Here is a 21,617-nt window from a genome sequence, read left to right as displayed (position 1 = left end):
ATGTTATCCCTCACCTCATTGATACTATGGACTACTTGCATGGCTAGTCCAATTGTATTTTCTCATGAAGTCACTCATTATGGGTCTCTGATCAAAAATATTTATGATAAATATGGACGTACTGGAGTAATTATAGCATCCGCGACGAGCCATCTTTGTAAGTAAAAACGAGTGAAATTAAAAATTAAAAATTGAAAGCCCTCGACGAAAAGTTGTTAAGGTACTTCCTCAGCGAGTTATACTTGGTGAAAAATTCGCAATTAACTAAAGACCTAAAATTTGGATCGTAGGTTGTTGACGACATGTAAAAACGACTCCCAAAATTTCAAGTATTTTTTCCACGCGAATTTTTGAGAATCTTTTAGAAACATTTTTCGGGCTATTTTACATGAATGGTGCAATTTTTTATTAAAAAAAATCGAAATTAGTTTGGTAGGAGTTGAATTACCAGAAAACTAATTTGTAATTGTTATTGCACACATTTTTTCACAAATATTGAGGAAATTTTTTTGCACTAATTATTCGTTTTTAGACATATATAATTGATATTGAATACATGAGAAATCTCATTCCAACAGCCCACGGTTTTTGTAACTCATAGAAGTCTCTCCTTAAATGACGAAATAATTCAGTTTCCTCGGAAAATTCTTTGGAATAGTTATATGTACAAATTACCAAATATTCAATCGTCAAGAAAATTCACTCATTAACATGATGATTGGACATTATCCAGTGAAACATCTATTTGAAAATGAATTTCAGCGTTTGAAAAGACTTCAACCTGGCATGAGCTAACAGGGATGTTATCTAATGAAGGGATATCAGCACTTATCATTGACTTCCGGCAATTTGAAAACCGACTGAAGGTCTACATCGAAAAGACTTATCCTCCGCTCATTGTGATTGATCTCGATACAGTCGAAGCTTTGCACAGCTTCGAAATCATCACCAAGAATGCAGACATGAGCTATTCCGTTTGGCTGATATTTTTCAGTGGAGACGTTGATCACGATGTGTGTAAATATTGCCGCGAGCCGCACGGGAATTTATTCAATCTGAATTTCGGCTCAAAAGCTCTCATTTCATGCTGCGCCTCGAAGATGATTGAAGAGTGGTGGTCTACCCAGAAAAACCACACCAAGAGGCAGAATGTTGCTCGATTGACAAATGAAAATCCCGGAATTGTTTGGTTCTCTCAAAAATTAATTTCTGACGGCAGGCAGTCAATGGACGGCCAAATATTGCGCGTTACCGCACTTGCGGTAAAAACTAGTGAACTTTCAGTTAATAGTTTGCATTGAATTACGCGAATCATTCCATTTTGTTTCAACTTTGAAATTAAAAATCATCGCACACTATACACTGAGAAGACAAGAGTTTTTTGAGAAGTACGTCTTTACTTGCATCAAGAAAGTCATGGCTTGAAAAAAAAATCTTGCGCCAATAAATTTTATACCTGTCCGAAAGATGAGGGCAATTGGCTCATATCGAGAAAACGAGTTCTGAAATCAATTCAAGTGGTTTTTGCATTAAAATATTTTAGAATTGAGGCCAAAAAACAATTGAATGAATTCAATTTTACTTGGTTTGAGAGATTGCTTTTTTGTCATCAAGAAAGTGTCCTCGTCTTTAGGACAAGTACAAAATTCCTTGACGAAAGTTTTTGTTTCTTAGTGCAAGCAGATTTGCTCTTGAAAATTTTCAAGCCACAACTTTATATAAGTAAATACGTACTTCTCAAAAAAACATTTTTTTCGTAATGCAGGAGTTGTCGTAAACGCCCAATTTGAATAACTTCAGAAAATATATGTACGGTCATGAAATTCTAGGATCTGCAGATCAAAAACAAGAGAAATAAAGATCTTTATGGAGACGCAGGAAAATTTCTCGCGGCATTGTCTACAGTCATGAATTTTACTGTGCCGAACATTATCTGGGAGAAAACATATGGGGCTTGGAACCGAGAAACTTCAAAGTGGACAGGAATCCTGGGAAGAATCCATCGACAAGAAGCAGATTTGTCTATCAATTCTATCGTTATGACCAGCGAACGATCCAATATCATTCGTTTCACTACTCCCATTATGTCTGGAGTTTATCAACTGCACTTTAGAAAACTTGATTCGGCTCGGTTCACGTGGGATGCTTATTTTAAGGTTGTGAAGAGTAACATATAATCTACATTTGTCTTCCTACACAGAAAAAACGAGACATTTTTCAGACACTAAAAACGTCTGAATAAAATGAAAATGTGTCTGAATTCCAGACGAACAGGTGCCCAAACATCTTAATTCATGTTTGAAATTCAGATAAATTTTTTTCTGTACTGCTTCTCACGTTTCTCGTCTGAAAATTGGTTTTGCATACTTCCCAAACTCGAAAACTTGAAAATCACTACAAAAAAATCTTGTCCCGGGCTGCTGCGATGGGTTTCTTTACTCGTGTGGTTGGCCAGTCCTCGCCTTTAGTTCGGACGCCAACGCCACACGTGTAAAAAACCCCATCGCAGCAGCCTGGAAAAATACTACAGTAGGACTCCTATAATTTCAGTATAGAGATCAGTGTACACTCGCTTACTAAAGTTCTGAAATAAAATACATAGGATGCAAGTTCAGATTGTTTCAGAACTTTAGTAAACGAGTGTATAATTTCGACCTGACGGGGGAACAAATTCCGAGAAGTTGACAATACTCAGCCAAGCTCTCATTGGCCAAGCGCGCATAGTGGGGAGGTCAGAGAGAGAATGCATTATGTTGCTCTCTGTCTTCGGCCGTCGGGCAACAGTGAGTACATAACCCTCAAGTACAGTCGTCAAATTAAGTTCTGGGAGTAACTAGACGTTTTCTGGTAAGGTTGGGTTGCATGGGAGAATGGGATCGAAATGAAGGACCCAATCCAACCTCTAGCAACAAACGTCTAGTTACTCCCAGAACTTAATTTGACGACTGTACATTTTTCCCAATGATTGAGGTTAGGGCATTGGGCTATGCGTCCGGGAGATGATGGGACCAAACGGAAGGAGTGGGGACTGAAAGCGCGAAAGTGGGGACGCTGTGACTCGGCCCATCGAAAATAGCCGGCTCGAAATTGCAGGAGTTTTACTGTATATTTTATTATTCAGACGTTTTTTAGTGTCTGAAAAATGTCTACAAAAGATGTATAAAATTCAGATATCAATTTTTGCTGTGTAGTATGTCATTTCGATCATAGATCATTCATTAATAGGTGTTCGCTGCGGATGTGTGGATAGTCATCATTGGGTTAATTTTGACGGCGCCTATTGTTCTAACTCTTATCGAATGGAATGCAAGAAAATCCCATTTTCTTCCTCTTCTCGCGAAGCACTATTCATTTGTTTGGGGTATTTACTGTCAACAAGGGTTGTCAGGTAATCAGGGGCGAGATCTTATTGTTGGGCTAATTTCATATAAGCAACATTTCAGACTTCCCCGATGAAACACCTTTGAGAATTATCTATATATCGCTGATGATGTCGGCGCTGGTCGTCTCAGCCACATACGGTGCATCATTCATGAGCATTCTTGCTGTATCTTCATCATTTTCACCATTTTCTTCGATGGAAGAATTCGCGGGAGATGGACGTTACAAATTTATAGTGCCGAGAAATTCCTCATCTTATTACGAATTCAAGGTAGATGAACAGTATTGTCTTGAATTGAAACATTTTCGACTAATTTGTTATTCACGAACTGTTGTTGTTGACGAACTACTGCAATGCACAGCCGAATACCCATTCATTTTTATGAATTTTTGACTCATGAACTTTTTATGTCAAATGACTTCATGCTAGAGAATATAGTGCTGTTATTAGCCAAAATCTCAATAGCAAAAATAATAAATATCATATTCTCATGTCGACGTTCAATTTTCAAATTCAATTTTTTAATACTTTACTCAATTGCTGAATTTGACTCACCACAATTTCACAGAATTCTAACCTGACACTTATGAAGAAAATGATGTCGCTCATGAAACCAGTAAACTCGCTCCCCCAAACCTTCGTGGAAGGATTTCAGCAGGTATTCTGATTAACCGAGTAATTGTATGTTCAGTGTCTTAGAGGAATGCACATTAAGGGGTGCATGCCCAATTTACCCAATTTACAGGTGTGCAAAGATAGAGTTGCTCTGTATACACATGAATTTAGGAAGCGCCTTCTAAGCAATCTGATACCTTGCGAAATTACTTCCATAAATACTGGAAAAATGGAAACCGTAGCAATGATCGTGCCGCGGAACAGCCCATACATAGAGCCTATTAATCATTTGTAAGATAACTTCCAAGTTAACCCTTCGTTACTCGGGTGAAAATGCCCGATGAAGTTAAATCTGAGTTACATCTGAGCGCGCCGTTGCCACAATTCATTCGGAGAGTGGATGCGCTTATCTCCCGGTAGCCACGAGTGTGGCAACGCCGTGTGAAATATTTTCATTACAGTGGTTACTCCCTAACATTTCAGCCTCTGGGGCCAGAATTCAAGGAATTCTTCTTCTTCTTCAATTCGTTTTGGTTATATCCTCTATCCCATTAGAGGCAAGCACCATCTCTCCTCCAAACTTTTATTAGTTGTGGTTAAACCCAAAAGAGGGCCATACCAATCTTCTTCTCAAGTGACACTAATTTCTTTTCAAACAACACCAATCATCAAACAACACAAATGAAATATGGTTAACAATTTTTATGAAATGACAATCACAGTTTAACATTATTTTCTAATAAGAATTTATCAATACATAGCATTGCCTTGAAATTGTTACTCAGATATATCTTTTGCAAATCATCCCCCATATTTATATTTAACAATCTTAACTCATTTGCTAACTTATTTCTATTTTTAATATATTTTGGACAATCCCATAGAACATGGTCTAAGTCCATCAATTCAAGGAATTAAATGTTCGGGAAGCCCGTACTTTTCCGTTGGAGGCGGAGCTAGGAAAGAGATAAATAGAGAGAAAGAATCTGCCTGTTTCACTCTCACACGCCTAGAGTAATTTTATTGCAGTCCCGTCGCGCAGAGGGACACACAGATGTACCCAAACACATTTTCGTTGTCGATGGTGGGGGAGGTCAACTTCTCCGATTGAAATGTTAGGGAATCGAAATGTTAGGGAGTAACCCTGTGCTCAATCGCTTCGTGACAGGGCGCCCTAATTTTTATTTCCAGTTAGCATAGGCGTGAGTTTTCTCTGACCAGGGGCTTTGATAGTAGTTAGAAATGGCAGAATATGCTTCCAGATAAATTCAGTGAGGCATACGAATTTTTGCATATTTTTTAATGAGTTTTTTCGGAAGTTATACTAAAAAATAGAATTTCACCGGCGCAGTGCCGTAGACCCGAATAACGAAGGGTTAAGAATTTGAATTCAAAAATAGGAGTTGGGAACTGATTAATTAATAAAATTGATTCAAGTATTCAGGAGTTGACCTTCGAAGGGATATTCCGAAAATTAGTGAAGAATTCGAACCCCCAACACTATGAGTATGGTTTTCAACCAGCGCATCTGCAGGGAATAACTCCGCTGATTGTTGTCTGGATTAGTGGAGTCTTGATTGCCTCATTCATTTTCATCTTTGAAAGGACTTCGTATCTGTCTACGCAGGAATCACATATCAGGAACAGACGAGGAACAAAAAACAATGCGAAACATCCCCATTGATTGCCTGCATACAATTACTGTGTTTTATCCTTGCTCAGGACTAAATGAGTCAAGAACGCGGAATTAGTACAACCCCACCTAGACCTAACGTAATACATGATAAGATTCCGAGTGATTAATATGCAATTACCAAAATCGCGAGTTGATTTTAATAAAGGTACATGTGATCCCTATTTCTGCACGAGTGTATTTTGAACTGTAGTTTTTCAATCGGATTTTGGCCAAGCAGAGTTCAGCGGACAATATCAGGAGGTGAATTGGGGAAGATTTTAACAAATTATGTTAATAGAATAAACCGATTTCCAGAGACTATCAAATGTAAGATTCTATCTGAAATGAGCCGAATGGAGAGCTACTGCGAAATATTCAAAAGCTAGGAGGAAACATCCGAAATAAAACTGTCGGGTAGCCTCAAATACTGCGCTCTGATTGTTCGAAATCCGATTGTGAAAAATAATCGAGATAATCGACCAAAAACTAATAGAAAGAATAATATAATTTTCTAGCAAATTCTGTAGGTTTCTCGATGGAATTTTTTCGTACGTGTAAAACCATTTGTGTTGTACGGAATCGTTGTAGAGTGAGGAATGAATAATATATGTAATGGAGGTCGGGATAAAGTGGAACATTTTCTGATCTTCCTCAATTATCAATTTTATTGATAAATAACGTTATCGAGATTTGGAGAAGATCACACTGATCAAACTGATCCACTTTGCCCCGCCTACGTACTATTTGAAATAGAAAACTACGAGTTCTTGTAAGTAGTGTAACTTTAATGTATGTTCATACAGTGGACATAAAATCTCAAATGTTCTCATGTATTTCTCATTAATTTCTACTATTATTGTTCCGCGCATTCACCTGAATAAAAGTTTGTGACAATGACGCAATTTTAATCATCAATTTTAACTTTAATGTTCTTCAATTTTTACTAACAATTATCTCAAACTTAAGACGACTCAACGCGACATTCACCCTAGGCGCCAGCTTATTCTTATTATTTTTTTTTGGACGAACAGACAAAGTCCGAAAGTCACCGAAATTACTCAATTTTACCAACTAAAACTATTACTCAACCCGGAACTCTCAATAACAAGGGAGAGGGGGATCGGTACCCCCTTTCGGATTCTCAGAAGTCCAAGAAATGAATATTACACAGGATTTATGCCCCAACGAATTGATTATATAGTTCAAAAACACAAGAAAATAATGAAATCAATTTGAAGCCAAAAATGATAATTTTAAGTGAAATTATAAGAACATTAGTGGACCAATTTGTCCAGCACAACTGTCATACGAATATTATTTTACAATGTGAAGAAAAATCGCACTTTCCTCACTCTCTCAATACACAAAGATTAATTCTATTTTTTGAATAGTCACCAGCATCCAATCCTCAATTTAAGCAAATCATAGAATGTAGATATACACGTGGCTGGTCGATTAAACACCCAGAGTCACCTAAATCTTACGATCTTTTGTAACTTCCGCCGTTTTCCCTCGGTCAGTCTATCAGCCCTAGCTCTGTGCCCTCACTAGGCTAATAAGGCTGTTGACTGCCACTTCGTTTAAATCAGCTGATTACAGAAAAGCTTGGCCCCAGTTTTTATATCTACGAATAGCTAACAGGGGGCACTCGCATCAACAAACTGTTCCTCCATTTTTTGAATAAAAATAAAATGAAATAAAAATAAATGTCTTCCTGTGTACGCTACTTTGACGTGGATACGTCTATACGTCTATAGTTTCAATATGGGGGGTCATTTTGGGAAACGGTCCTTATGTGCAGCGCCATCTATCGGAAGTCTAGAAAATTCGAGAGAATACAAAGAGTTTCTAGGAAATTCGAGAAAGAAGGAAAGACCATGGACGTATCCACGTACAATTACAGCTGTATCGAAGATAAAGCCTGCAATTTTTTCATTAAATTTTTCGCATTTGTCGACGCCGTAACTTGTTTCTAAAAGAGTAGAAACTCCGTTCAACCAAGAAGATAATCGAAGCAATGATGAATCCAAAAATTAGTATGCCCAAGATTGGTACAATTCCTCGTAGATGCACCGGCGTATGCACCGTTTTAGGAGGTTCATCGTTCCTATTGTATTTTTGCGCTATCCGCCGTATCACCCCGTTTGTTTTGAACCGCTGAAGGCTGGAAGAAATACCATTTCAGTTAGTTCTCTTCTCGTACTCAATTTGAAATTGGACGTACTGGTGGTTGATAAAGGTCCTGTACTCGCTTTGCAATGGCAAAATGATTCCCGACAACTGATTCGATCCAGTTTTAAAGGAAACCATTTCACAAGGCATAACATACATCTCACGTCCTTTTGTAATTTCGTAGTGAGTGTAGAATGCCACTCGCTCTTTGCATGCCTGTAAATATCACATGAATTCCATAAATCGTTGAAGAATTATTTCAACATCTCGGATATTAATATCTTTTTTTCGGCCGTAAGATCGCGAAATGGTCCAAAGCAGGAAGGATTTTGCTAATTCTATGAGAAATAACCAATAGAAAATACTATGAGTTCGGTTAATAGCAATGACATGCACATGGACAGCCGAAAGATGAAGATCAAAAGTACAAAGATGTGCTAGCAGTGGTGAAACGCATAGAAACCATTCATCGCATCTAGATATTTTATATTCTGTCAATAAGTTAACCCTCTAACCCGATTAATGCTTTTGCAGCTGAACTCCCCACGGCTTAAGTGCTCGGGCCCGAGCCCATTTTGGAGGCTTCCCTTGCCATAAGTTCTCCATCTGCTCCCACTCCTGACTCATAACTATGAGACGCATGCGCAATATCATAAAAACGGCTGCGCAGTGCACTGCGTAACGGTCTGAGAATAGTCTATCAACTGAAGTCTGCGCATCAATTGGCCGTGTGGTGGGGACACAGATGGCGAGGGGAACTTAAGCTTGTGGAGTTACAATTCGTGGGGAGCTCGACTGTAATTGCCTTCTCGGCGCTGCACACAGAAAAACTTAAACGTAAATTACGATTACATAAACGTAATTTACGATTTCGCAATGATCTTCATTTCTCTATTATTTTATTTGTTAAAAGGTTGAAAGGTCGAATGTATTCCATCATCGCAACGTCAAAATGATATTTATATCAAAAATTCTTTCCCATGTGAATACCTGGCTGAACCCTTCGAAGTAACTTTTAGGCAATGATCCTTTAGGCTTCATGAATGACATCATCTGGCGCAAGACCGTGTCATTGGAAAACTGTTTAATAATAGACAAGTTACTTTCTTTCGATCTTGCACACTTCATATATTCATTATGAACACTAAGAATTAAATTCGAGTTCACGCAAAGAAAAAAAAGAACTGATTCAAATCGATCTTCGATCTGTTTCCAGTCGAGTGTTTAGAATTTTGTCTAGCCAGATTCCGGGCTTGCTTTAGGTAGAAAAATGAATTACTAATTGTTGTTAATATTTCTGACGCTTTGCAAGTCGAGGAATTGATTTGAATGAATTCGCGGAATTAACTAGATCCGATTAAATTTGAAAGTCTAGGATTATTCGAATCACTATTTCTTGCAGCCCGACCAAGAGGCAACTGTCCAATTCCAATTTGCTGATTCTCTTGTAGACAAACTAGAATCGAAATGCGAGTAGCAGAAGAAAGAAAGGAAGAGTAATAAATCATTTACCTTGAACGTATTATAGTCCTCACTGCCATATACGGCTGTCAACCCATAAGTGCCATCTTTTATAAATTGCTCCATAGTATTGAATGGTAACTGCGAGACGGCGAGAAAACTAGTAAGCGACGCAGAATATGCAGATGATACAACCAATGCTGATATAAATATCGAAACATATAATATTCTCAAGGGCATTCCATCGGGAAATTCTGTTAAAAATCATTTTATTATAAAACGCCATTGATCGTGAAATTAGATTTCATTACCTGGTAAGCCTTGTTGACAGTAGATGCCCCAGACATGTAAATAATGTTCAACGATCAAAGGGAAAAAATTAAATCTTCTGTTGTATTTGATCAATGTCAAAAAAACAGGCATTATTAGGATTACAGCGATAATGACTGCCCAGAGAGTTCTTGTGAATGCCTGTAAATGGATTACCAATTTTGAAAACGTACAAATAACTAACAACAAATTATGCAAAAACACAAATCAATGAACCTGAAAATATGCGTTCCATTGAACATTAGTACCATCAGGTTTTTTTATGTACAGTCGGGAATCGACAGTTATGATCGGAACAGTGAAATCAATTACGCTACGTCGCGCGCTAGTTCTACTGAAGCCATCGACACCTATATCAGTGGCTTGTCTCTGAAGTTGTCCTACAACACCGCGCCAAATGGACGTGCCTGGATCAAGAATGCCATACGTATCTTCTACAGTTGCAGTTGATATGGTGAAATTCATTGATTTAGCAAGTTCTCGAAGAACGTCAGCTAAAAATCCCTGAAGATGGCCGTCTTTTATCCAAATGTAACTGGAATCCTGAGGTGGAAATGTATTATTCCAGAATCACATGCTGAAGCCAATTTTCCAGATGATTTGACGTTACCTGAACAAAACTGATCCGAAATGCCCTGCCTTCCAATGAAGTTCTACGCCTGTGGATAGATTTATGGGCGAACCACTCAATTTCGTTTCTTTCCTCGATCCATCTGCCCAGCTGACCTTTATTCGTTCCATTTCGCGTAACTGACCACCAGTCTTCAATGATATTCGAGTTACAACACATGATCAACACCTCTGAGTTGAACTTCAAATTCAACAAATTTTCATGCGGATCACGACAAAAATTGCAAGCATCTTTATCGGCATCTCCGATGAAGAGTATCAGCCATAAAACGTAGTTCATGGGTAAACTCTTGGTAATTTGTGAAAAAAAATACAGATCTCCCGGTCTATGGAGAATGATCACGACAAATGGACGATTAGGATGTCTTCGGTAGAACTCCATCCTCTCCGTGAATTCTGCGAAATTCACCATTACTGTCGGTATTCCTTGATCAGACAAGGTTGTAGATATCTCATGCCAGTAAATGAGTGTCTGAAATACTAAAATAAAACTTCAAAGAATAATCGAGAAAAATTTTAGTCATTTCAAAATCGTATATTCCGTTACAATGGTGTTCTTCGGGTGCCAAACTGTCTTTCTTGGTTTATAAGGAAACAAAAAGATGTAGCGACTCGCTACATCCTCACGTAACACTCACGCGTTGACCGCGGTAACCGAGGAAAAGATGATTGACGGGTGAACGAAACCCATGCGCTCCCTCTCGCACCTATTGTATCACGCGTATATTTCGGATTTATTTCATTTACAGAATTCGCCGGCTCTGCGAATTGAGATACACCTCACTTTAGACAGTCAGTCACGGAGCGCTTACCGGATCACACCTATCCATTGCTTTTGTATATATCCTTCAACATCTTGTAAATATATTGTGATTAATTAACGTAATCGCATTGTTAGTGAATTGTACCTTCCCACAACCACCTCAATTCCTACAAAGACACATTTCGGCACGAATGTAAACGTAGCAGCAGTGACAAAAATGTGGTTTTGAAAAAAATCAACTGTTTGTATCCTAAAATTATTGAAAAATATTGTTCTCAAAAAATTACTTTATTTGATTCTCCATAAAACAATAAAAGAAAATTGTTCTTTTAATTTTCTTGGATATTCTCACCAAAATATCCGAAATCGCAACTGAAAGGTAAAAAGAAATGAAATAAAAAAATCGTAAAGACCAGCCGGTTGAAGGAATCAAAAAATCTTTTGGACATGATATTTATATAGTCAAAATATACTATACAAATACCGAACCTCACGAGTTGGCATGAAACGCAACCATAACACTTCCGGAGTCACTCGTACTTACAAAGATGGGTTGTTGTCGACGCTACAAGTATTCCAGCGGTGTTATATTCATTATATACTTGTGCAATCAAAGATCCATAGCAATTCACATCGTTACATGTATGAGTTGAAATTATGGGGCGAATGCCAGTGAAGCATAGTAGTAACATGACAGAATTCTTCATCTTTTCCTGACGTTGACTTCTTCTTATTGTGTACTCAGATGAACACTTGTCAAAACTTTATATCCGCGAATTCGTTAGAATAAGTATTCTCCCGTGAGTTTGCATGGAATAGTCCCACGAAATGGTAGGCTGACAAATCGTCAATAATGTTGTTGTTGTCGGAAATTTTGAATGGCTCGAACAAAAAATGCTTTCTAAGGTACAGTGGTGTCAGATAATGAGAGCTTTCTACCTTTAATTCGCACTTTGTTTCATGCAATAGTGCAACACATTGTCAACCAGCAGATTGAATAGTCATCTACGCTGATTCCATTAGCAGTTTTATAGAGGTGTACACGTTTTCTTGGAACAACATATGGGTTTTTCTGCACAAGTATGTTTTTAGATCTTATCCATGGTATTCAACCTGATCACAGTTTTTTATTCGTTCATTAAAAAAAATGCGTAACACCGGCGCCAGCGGCCGAAGTGGTTAAATCGCTCGGCGGGACCCGTGAGGCGCGGGTTCGAGTCCGGCTTGGGGGAATTGGGATTTTTAATCTTTCGGAAATCGTCGAACGGAAGTCCAGACACCAAGAATCATCGGAGAAGTGTTAGGAAACCATTCTCCAATGAAGCTCGGCAGATGGATGCCCGTGTTGACCAAGGTTTTCCATGGTTTCCCTTGGTCACCAGGAGAGCCTGTACGTGGTGTACAGCTCCTGGGGTACAATGCGACACGGTTGGAGAGAAAGTCAGCCCATGAAACCGCAAATATGTAAATACTCAAATAAATTATATATGGCAAAGGAAAAATAAAAAAAATAAAAAAATGCGTGAAGAATGGGATATGAGCGATCTCATTTCTTTACTATTAATGTAAGAATATGAGAAAAAAGATGAAATCTTTATTGATTATTTTATTGTTATTCACGGATTGAAATTCCATTTCAGAAATGATGCAATCCAGAGAAATGAATGGGAGAGAAAGGAAGCCAGAAAAAAGTCGAAGTCAGAATATCCAGTCTTCATTGACATATTTTCTTTACTCTTTACAGCCATGAACATTCGTTTACAGAAATAAACAGTTTCAAGTTATGATATTGATATTTGTTGATGCATCACACAAATAAATTCCGCTCCTCGGAACTCTTTGCGTTCATTGAAATACGGCTCTACAGGATAAATGGCTTTAGATTTTTTTGAATCGCTCTTTTTTTTCTCTGATCATGCAATTTAATTCGATCACGATAATAAATCTGCTCGATGAGAAAAATCATCAGTGCAATGAAGAATCCAGTTGTTGTTAAAAGACACACGATTAGAACAATTCCTTGTTGATTTGTATGTGAATGAAAATATTCCACTGGATTTAATTTCGGAAAATAGGTGTGCTTTAATCGATCTAGCATGCCGTTACTCTTGAAGCGTAGCATACTTGAATGAGAGATATTTTAATGATTCAGCACTCATAGTGCCGCTTTATATGAACAATTTGTTGAAGATTTGACATTTTACTCACTGATAATTAATAAGTTGGGTGTACTCGCTGTGCAATGGCATGATCATGCCCATAGCTCGGACTTCTCCAGTTCTGAAGGAGGAAATCTCACAAGGTATAGAATCCCGCATGTTGGCCTTCCAAATTTCATTACTGTAAAACACCACTCGTTCGTGGCAAACCTGTACGTACAAAAAGGCAAATGCTGATTGGTTGTGCAATTCAGATGAATTATTTAAATACTTGGGCAAATGCATCTTTAATACTTCGAGGTAATTTGTCCGAGGCTTTCATCAAGGACATCATCCCTCGCAGGGGTATCTGTCTAGAAGTCTATGTTAACATATTATAATCCGCACTGTCTTTCAATACTATTACTTTATAAGTGCCATCTTTAATAAACTCTTCGACTGTATCAAATATCGAATATGCTGAGGAAACGGTGAAGAAACTGATGAGACCCAGAATATACGGTTGATATTATCCATGCCGATATGAACGTTGAAAGATATAGAATCCTCAAAGGCATTTTGTTAGGAACTTCTACTTGGACAAATGTCTATTTAAATTTGGGTTCATTACAAAATTCGATTCTTCCGAGGGGCTAGTCACTTAGGAAATCACTGGATCACTCGACTGGAAATCAAGGAAGAAATGACCAGAAATCACTGGAAATCAAGTGATTTCCATTTTCGGTAGTGATTTCTTAAGATTTCTGGAAATCATCGGAAATCAATAGAAATCATAAAGAAATCAGATGATTTACGAAATCATTCGAAATCAATAGAAATCAGATGATTTACGAAATTATTCGAAATCATTGATAAGTGTACAATTGAAATTGATTTTGCAGTTTCAACTCGATCTACAATTTTTGTTATGGAATGTCGAATTCCAGATCTGGAATGTCGGATTCCAAATGTCTTCGGGTCTCTTCACAAATTCAGGACATCATACTAGAGATAATTTCCTTCGCCATTAACTGTTTGAATACTAAACAACAAAAAGAAGATTCTAGGGAGCTTCTGGAATTAACAACAATTTTGAGGGGTGGGGAGCGGGGAAGTTCCACCGCGTGGTGTATCTTATCGCAGGCCAGGTGCCATTCATCGTGCGAGATGAGTGACCAAAGGAATTCACAATTGTAATTTACAATTTGGTCATTTTTCGTGAGAAATTTCTGTTGATTGATTTTGACCGTGGCCAAATCACGCTATCACCCTATGTTACAGTTCCAAACAGTGATCTGCCCTCTTGTGGAGAAAACGCGTGTGCTCAGAAACACATTTACCCACGTGCATGATACGTCGTTTACCCCCATGTATGTTGACAAATTACCGGCATAAGGCATAAATCAACACCAAGAATGAATTTGTATACAAGCACAAAGTCGGCTTACAAACAGTGATCACCACCTAAATATGTTGACTCATTGATAATGTAGACCATGTACCATCGACAATATCATTGACATCATTATCGATACAATATCTGCAATTGTGGTATCCACTTGAGATAATGATGAGAGTAAACCATTTTAAAAATCACCTTCAAACATCGATGGCCCATTAGCTCAGTTGGTTAGAGCGTCGTGCTAAATGATATGAAATTATATTTGGCAATTTCCTGAAAAAAAAAATCAGGATACCCAATATAATAATATAATGAAAAAAAAATTAAGATATCGAAAAATTGGTAACACAATAAATTCAAGATGCGGATACATAAAAGCCCTTTTTTTACTCACAAAATAGCAATATAATGTTTTTCTTTTATTATTTTTAAGGCTATAAAATTAATATTGTTAGCAACAAATACTGCTCAAAAATCATAATATACTGTTATCTAATTGATGAAAATAAGAATAACTAAATTTAAAAAGTTATGCGTCNAAAAAAAAAAAAAAAAAAAAGTTAGAGCGTCGTGCTAATAACGCGAAGGTCGTGGGTTCGATCCCCCCATGGGCCATTATTTTTTCTCCTCAGCAGTAGCGAGTATTTTGACAAATTCTTTTAGAGACATATATTCAAAGGGGATTGGGAAGTCAAAAACTCGAATACACTATCTATCGGACGGGATAGGAGCCCTGGTACACGGAGAAAAAAATACATCGTAATTTTGTGAGAATCCTTCCAAAAATTAGTGTGCTATTCACCAACGCTGGGACATAACAGGGAGTCATCGGAGAATTCGCATGTGGCACACGAATTTTTACGGGAATCCCCCGAAAAAGTGGCCGGAGTCCCACCAAAAATTAGGGTGCCACTTATGAATTTTTCGACGACCCCATGTTATGTCCCGGCGTTGGGGGACAGCACACTAATTCTTGGGAGATTTTTTTCTCAGTCTAAGTGGGTTGCGAGCCCTATCTCTCCCAAGGAGCTGCTGTCAGTGGCGAAATTGTGCATGTAGGTTCCGCGACCTACGCCCCACCCGCATCTGAGTTTCCAATAGTCAAAGTAGATAGACAAGCTAAGTGGGTAAAAATATATTTATGTATAGGAAAAAAAAGTTTCAAGATCTAGAAAATGCGTCAAGAAACTAAGTAGGGATGCCACAAACAAAACGAGAGTAGGTTATCTCTCTTTCTTGATAGAAATTGGCAGACGCGTGGAAAGTTGGTTATGGCGGCAAGGAAACGGACACCAGCCCAGTGTTTAATCTGAAACCTGATGAAACGCCCCGGCTGAGTAGAACGAGAAAAGAAGCAAGGTATGTGGGAAAAATGGAAAGATTTAACGGAATCTGGTGAAAACCGACGATCGCTTGGAAAGCTGAGTGATTGTGGAGAGGGCATGGGCCTACTCAATGTTCGATCTGGAATTCGGGGAATTGTCTCTGCGGAATGAAAATGGCACGCTAAATGGCAAGTAAACAAAACGGAAAGATTTGTGCTGAAACTGGGAAGCTCGGAGGATGATCAGCGGAGAAGATAGTGGAAGGGTTCCTGGTGAGAGTAAGGAGACGCATAGAGGCGGTGGAAGCCGTGGCGGCACGTGAGACGCTTGCAGTGCAGTGATGCCAGATGGGAAATGTACTGGGCTACTGCCGAGTTACCGGCACAGGCAGGTCGCCCACTCGTCAGATTCGACCGTGGCGCCATCCCTCTGTTGGGGTGATACTATTTTTGGCTTGGGGTCATTTGAACCCTGAGATCTGAGCCTCTACTTTAGTCTATCCTCTTTGATGAAAACAATTAAAGGCATTTCCATCCATTTTTTTCATTCTCATTATTTTAATGCCCAATTTTGTGCAACTCGAATAATCATTATGAAGAGGATAAAAGTCAAGAGGATAAGACCCAATATATTATTTGAAACATGGCTGGAAGAGTGGAGAGATGAGGCTAGCCTGCGCAATTCAGAGTTGCAATATCATTTTTCGAAAGCACTCGAGGCACTCAGGAAGTATCCACTGCCATTGCAAAGCGGGAAGGACTGCATTCTGCTTCAGCATTTTGGTAGTAAATTGTGTGCCATGATTGATAAGAGAGTGCAGCAACATCAAGCTGTCCAAGCACCTGATCAACCTGAGGATAATCCTCTGACGATCGAAAAGGGATTGAAAATCAGTGATGATAGCAAGAAACAGCAGGAGAAAAATGGAAATACACCTGTTATGGAAATTTCCGACGATGAAGTCTTGATGGATGAGCCTTGCAGCAGTAAAAATGCTAGGATTGTTCCTCTAGACGAAGATGCTAGGGTTGCTCCCCTAGATGATGAATGCATTATGGTTGATCCCGGTTGCAGTGAAAATTTCAGAATGACTCCTAGAGATGATCAACCCATGATGAGAATTCCAAGTTGTAGTGAAAGGGAGGAAAGAAATGACGAGCCTGAACCTTTAGCTAGACCTTCTAGATTTAGTCTAATGCCCACTTGTTTTGATATCATTTTGCTGATTGATACTCAGGAAGTTAAAGGGTAGGTTTATGTTGAAGAGAGGTAATCATATTTAGGAATCGAGAAAATTGAGTTTTCACGATTGAAAAAATTTAATAGAAAAATAGCGAATTCGCTAGACAATTCTATTGGATTTCTCTTGAACTTTCTAGTAGTTTTTGGCCGATTGTATTGAAGTTTTCTTTAGAAAAAGTCAATAGAATTCGATTTTTGTATACAATTTATTCTATTGAGATATTTTCTAATAGAATTTCTTTGGCTCAAATTTTCTAACTTTTGTTGGTTGATTTTCTTGATGAAAAGAAACCAAGAATGAAAAAAAAATGAAAATTTTTTGAAATCATCTCAATAGAATAAATCATATAGAAAAATCAAATTATTAATTTTTTATATAAAAGATTTTCTATTGAAATAAACGTGCAGATAAGTTGCAGAATTTTTTAAGGATAGCAATATCCGTAAATTATAATAACCGTTGAATTATTGAGTAGACAGTTAGTTAATATCACTCTTCAATTTTAATTTTTGAGGAAATCATCAATTTAAATATTCAAATTCCGAATTATTTATTGATCAGCAATTAAGTTAGGAAGATTGACAATTATTTGGATAATCGAAAATTTACAAATTCATATTATTAAATATTTAATTCACCGTCAATTGGAAATTTCGATGATCCATTATTTTACTATTTTTTAATTTCGATTATTTCAAAAATGAAATACTTTTAATATTGAAGAATCGGAAGATTGACGGCCATCTCCTTCTATTTTCAATGGAATCAGCCAAGGTTTAATAGAAAGTTCAATAGAAATACACTAGAATTTTCTATCGAATTTGCAATGTTTTTCTATGAATGTTTTTTGTCCATTGAATAGTGTTGTATTTAATTAAGAAATAATTCGGAATAAATCGAAGTGGCGTATTTATTAACAGTTCTTCAGAATCAATCATAGAGCAAAAGTGGATCACGCGTGAAGTTATTCCCAAACATTAGAGAATGACATTTAACTTTCTTTTTATTTTACAAAAGAGGGGAAGAGGGTAGATTAAACCATTCGATTCCGTAGCAATAGCAAAACGTTGGAGACAGAAAAAGACAATTTCTTTACCTGTCCAATAACACAAACTTAATATTTCTCTTCCTGAATATTTTCCAGAAAAGATAAGGACGATCCTGTAATCACTCAATTAACCCGTGAAAAAATATCTTTCGAGATTCGTCATCTGAACGTAGGAGATTTCCTCTGGATCGCTCGATGTCGCAGCACGAAACAAGAATTAGTGCTTCCCTACATCGTTGAACGCAAGCGAATCGATGATTTGGCGTCCAGCATCAAGGACGGAAGGTACCACGAGCAAAAGTTTCGACTGAAGCAATCTGGAATTCCTAATGTCGTGTACATGATTGAGAAATTGCCCAACGGTACCATGAATACTTCGATACCCCTGACTACTCTACTCCAGGCAGCAACGAATTCAGCAGTTCAGGACGGTTTCACCATTAGACACACTAGGAATCATCGAGACTCTATGCTGTATCTAGCGACGTTCACGAAAATACTTATAAAATTATTTAAGGTGAATGGGAAATACAGTGAGACTAGCTGGGTGGCCCGGCTTCACCCGGGCAGAATAAGAAAAAATTGGATACTAGAACTTTTGAAAATTCCTGCAATTAAAAAAAAACACCTGAATGCTTGACTTTTTCAGAACACCCGGGAATTTTTTCAATTTTTTGTGGAAATATAGATCGGCATCAATCATTACTTTAGGAATATTATGAGAAGTTGGACCTTACAACAATCAAGTTTTTACTCATCTTCATTAAAATTTGAAAAATAACCACTTGTTTACCTTAGCTATGCCTCGATTTTTTCTCTCTAATTCTTTCTATCCCCTTTGCAACGAATCCATTCTCACTGGAATAATTGTTATTATTAATTCTTAATAATAGTAAGAATTATTAATTCTAATTATTAATCTTTTTACAGGATAAATTATTGATCGAATGTGATAAAAACAGTCTTCCGAAGAAAAGCGATGTTAAAAGTGAAGAAATGACCCTCATGGAATTTGAAACATTCAACAAATCCTCGGCAAAAGTAAAAGTAAGTCAAGAAAGGATCAATAATCCCAGAAAAGTAGACAACAGAAGTATTTCAATCAATCATAGAAACTAATTGTTTTGTGGTATTCATTATTTGCAGACGTTAAGAGTCAAGGACATGTTCGTAAAACAGCTCATCCAAATAAAAGGGCTCTCCCTCGATGGGACCCTGGCCATTGTCGAGCGATATCCGTCCCCCTTAGCCCTGAGGAAAGCTTTCGAGGCTGCGGGAAACGATGGGGAAAAGCTCTTAGCAACTTTACAATTCGGCCGAACCAAGCGGAAATTGGGACCGGTTCTTGCCAAGATAATATACCAACTTTATACGCTGGACGACCTTCGCTGAATGAAAATGTTAGGGCTGATGTTATTTGTTGATCAATTATTATTTTTAAAATAAAATTTTTAACATATACAATATAAACAAATCGATATATATTATTATTTAATTTAGAACGGAAGTGGTGAAGGGAGATAATTCAAGATGCATCGATTATATATTTAAAAAAATGTAATGTATAAGTATGCATTTAAATTCACTCCATATTGTTTATAATCAAAGTCAATTAACGCCATTTTGGGGTATTTTAACCAAATTTTTACGAAACCAACTTGTACGATGGCTCAAAATGTTTGTTTTGATTATGAGAATTACTGAAAAAAAGACGAAAGAAATAAAACATCACATAATTTTGAAAAATCTAGTTTTTCAACTTTTTTTTTTTAAATTCGGTATCATGTTCCCCTAGAGGTGAAAAAAAAAAATTACTCAAAGTATTCTGATAGATGGTAAAAAATCGAACATTTTGACGTGTCATAAATAAAAATCGGATGAATAGAACTGGAGTTATTGAGAAATACCTCCGAAATGGGCTGTTAAAAAAGATCTAAAAAAAACTGAGAGATAGGTTTTCAGGTCCCCCAACCGTAGAAAAAATCGCGATCAATTTCCAAGAGGGTGAGGGTCAGCAGTTGAGTCATTTGAAATGGAATACCTCGTATATTGAGACGGAATACCTCACAACATCTAAAGAACCAGTGAGAAATCTTCGAAATCATCCCCTCTTCACCCTTCCCCTCTAGAATCACCACCTCCATCAATCCCATCAAACAGTAGTAGCTCCAGTGGGCACATTCGTAACAACAGGATGATGCTGCTGCTCCAGGTGTTGATTGCTCGAGTAATTCGACGATGTGTGCGCAAGACTCGAAGAGCTCAGCATAATGGAGACCTGTTCGGGCAGTGGGCAGGCGATCAAAAGTTGCTCCTCACTGCTGTAATTGCTGTGCAGCCACTGGGACAATTGCGTGAACATCGCCACAATATTATTTCTAATCGGTCTAAACAGGATTGACTCAGTCTCTCGATTAGCCAAGTACAGCTGCATCGACTGTTGAATACTGGGCAGTTGAAATTTCATCAGTCTCAGCACTTCGCTCACCACCTGAGCGACTACCTGAGGCTCCACCTTAGCCGGGACAATGCCCTTCTGGGCATTGGGACTCCCTGGAGGACTCGCGACACTGGCATTGCTGCTGATGACAGAGCCCAGTGATTTATCAATAGGATCAACCAGTAACTTCGTGCAGTGCTGAATCAGCATCTGGCAAGCAGCCTTCAGCTTCGAGTCCACATGCTTCCTGGAGTCAATGAGATGCTCCTTCATCCTGGGTGCACCCTCCAGCAAAAACTCAAGCAACGCATTATTTGACAACGCAAAAACCCTGGATCTTCTCTCGAGTAATCCAAAAGCTGCGGTTTTAACTTTCGAAAAATCGAGTGAATACTCTTTCACTGTGAAGTCAACCTGAAAGGGCGCAATCTGCTCTCGCAGGATGAGCAGATGCTTTACTTGGAATAATAGAGCGTCCAGTGTTGTGGCTCGCGCCTCGATCTTCTCCTTCGCCTTTTCAATGCTCTCGATGCAAAAATTGATGGCTTCTCTGCTCAGTGACTGAAATACTGGGCGATCTAGGCATCTGTAGAGTCTCGACAGGCAGACGAGGGTCCTTCGTACTGTTGGATACCACATTCCGTGGAGATCAGCTGGGGAATTGGTGATGAGGTTGAAGGACGAGGAGGATGGGGCTGATAATTTGTGGATTGGGTCGAAGCCAGCGATTGGAATGAACTTGGGGGCTTCTAATTCCAGATTGTTTGAGGTGATCGAGGAGACTGAGGATATTGAGGAGACTGATATCTTCTTGATTTTTGCCTGGCGATTTTCCTCTCGCAGAGACTCAGCTATGTCCTCCATCATTTTGAGTTTATTCGGGTAGGCGAGGTCCCCGGGGGATGGATTGTACCCCAAAATGTCTGATTGGAGGTACAGATGGGTGCGAAAGACTAATCTCTCCTGGGCGTCGTGCAGCAGCTGGAGGCAAAT

At 38.2% G+C, this 21,617-nt stretch overlaps 4 protein-coding genes across 5 annotated transcripts; 2 read left to right on the top strand and 2 right to left on the bottom strand.

Annotated features, from left to right (window-relative positions):
• On the top strand, nt 1–5,886 carry LOC107037630 (probable glutamate receptor). The gene is made up of 8 exons (XM_015256276.1): nt 1–157; nt 763–1,262; nt 1,830–2,156; nt 3,226–3,388; nt 3,444–3,652; nt 3,951–4,040; nt 4,128–4,288; nt 5,435–5,886. Exons 1-8 carry the CDS (start codon nt 1–3, stop codon nt 5,679–5,681), a joined length of 1,854 nt encoding a protein of 617 aa, XP_015111762.1. The 3' UTR covers nt 5,682–5,886.
• Nucleotides 5,887–7,581: 1,695 nt separating this feature from the next.
• Nucleotides 7,582–10,914, bottom strand: LOC107037629 (glutamate receptor 3). 2 transcript variants are annotated; one of them, XM_015256274.1, is made up of 8 exons: nt 10,813–10,914; nt 10,246–10,745; nt 9,852–10,178; nt 9,617–9,776; nt 9,357–9,559; nt 8,835–8,924; nt 7,897–8,060; nt 7,582–7,836 (listed from the first exon to the last, which is right to left on the bottom strand). In XM_015256274.1, the coding sequence occupies exons 2-8, from the start codon at nt 10,675–10,677 to the stop codon at nt 7,608–7,610; spliced, it is 1,605 nt and encodes a 534-aa protein (XP_015111760.1). In that variant the 5' UTR covers nt 10,678–10,745; nt 10,813–10,914; the 3' UTR covers nt 7,582–7,607. The 2 variants fall into 2 exon arrangements, with proteins under 2 accessions (XP_015111760.1, XP_028981910.1); XM_029126077.1 differs by lacking the exon at nt 8,835–8,924.
• Nucleotides 10,915–16,402: 5,488 nt separating this feature from the next.
• On the top strand, nt 16,403–19,924 carry LOC107037752 (crossover junction endonuclease MUS81). The gene is made up of 4 exons (XM_015256482.2): nt 16,403–17,141; nt 18,281–18,701; nt 19,115–19,231; nt 19,331–19,924. Exons 1-4 carry the CDS (start codon nt 16,486–16,488, stop codon nt 19,574–19,576), a joined length of 1,440 nt encoding a protein of 479 aa, XP_015111968.2. The 5' UTR covers nt 16,403–16,485; the 3' UTR covers nt 19,577–19,924.
• Nucleotides 19,925–19,956: 32 nt separating this feature from the next.
• On the bottom strand, nt 19,957–21,611 carry LOC107037753 (conserved oligomeric Golgi complex subunit 3-like). Its single transcript, XM_015256483.1, has one exon. It carries the CDS (start codon nt 21,489–21,491, stop codon nt 20,337–20,339), a length of 1,155 nt encoding a protein of 384 aa, XP_015111969.1. The 5' UTR covers nt 21,492–21,611; the 3' UTR covers nt 19,957–20,336.
• Nucleotides 21,612–21,617: the final 6 nt, after the last annotated feature.

The sequence above is a fragment of the Diachasma alloeum genome, unplaced genomic scaffold (genome assembly GCF_001412515.2).
Source record: "Diachasma alloeum isolate Michigan unplaced genomic scaffold, Dall2.0 Dall_scaffold_00269, whole genome shotgun sequence".
Lineage (NCBI taxonomy): Eukaryota > Metazoa > Arthropoda > Insecta > Hymenoptera > Braconidae > Diachasma > Diachasma alloeum.
Note: the sequence above shows the minus strand (reverse complement) of the source record. Positions and strands in the feature narration are given on the sequence as shown.

Coding starts and splice junctions, on each gene's coding strand:
- LOC107037753 (XM_015256483.1), bottom strand. CDS start 21,491: ATGATGGAGGACATAGCTGAGTCTCTGCGAGAGGAAAATCGCCAGGCA.
- LOC107037630 (XM_015256276.1), top strand. CDS start 1: ATGTTATCCCTCACCTCATTGATACTATGGACTACTTGCATGGCTAGT. Junction 3,653..3,950: donor CATCTTATTACGAATTCAAG/GTAGATGAACAG, acceptor ACAATTTCACAG/AATTCTAACCTGACACTTAT. Junction 4,289..5,434: donor ATAGAGCCTATTAATCATTT/GTAAGATAACTT, acceptor AATTGATTCAAG/TATTCAGGAGTTGACCTTCG.
- LOC107037629 (XM_015256274.1), bottom strand. CDS start 10,677: ATGGTGAATTTCGCAGAATTCACGGAGAGGATGGAGTTCTACCGAAGA. Junction 9,560..9,616: donor CTGTCAACAAGGCTTACCAG/GTAATGAAATCT, acceptor GATTTTTAACAG/AATTTCCCGATGGAATGCCC. Junction 8,061..8,834: donor ACTTCGAAGGGTTCAGCCAG/GTATTCACATGG, acceptor TGATATTTACAG/GCATGCAAAGAGCGAGTGGC.
- LOC107037752 (XM_015256482.2), top strand. CDS start 16,486: ATGAAGAGGATAAAAGTCAAGAGGATAAGACCCAATATATTATTTGAA. Junction 17,142..18,280: donor GATACTCAGGAAGTTAAAGG/GTAGGTTTATGT, acceptor AATATTTTCCAG/AAAAGATAAGGACGATCCTG. Junction 18,702..19,114: donor TACTTATAAAATTATTTAAG/GTGAATGGGAAA, acceptor ATCTTTTTACAG/GATAAATTATTGATCGAATG.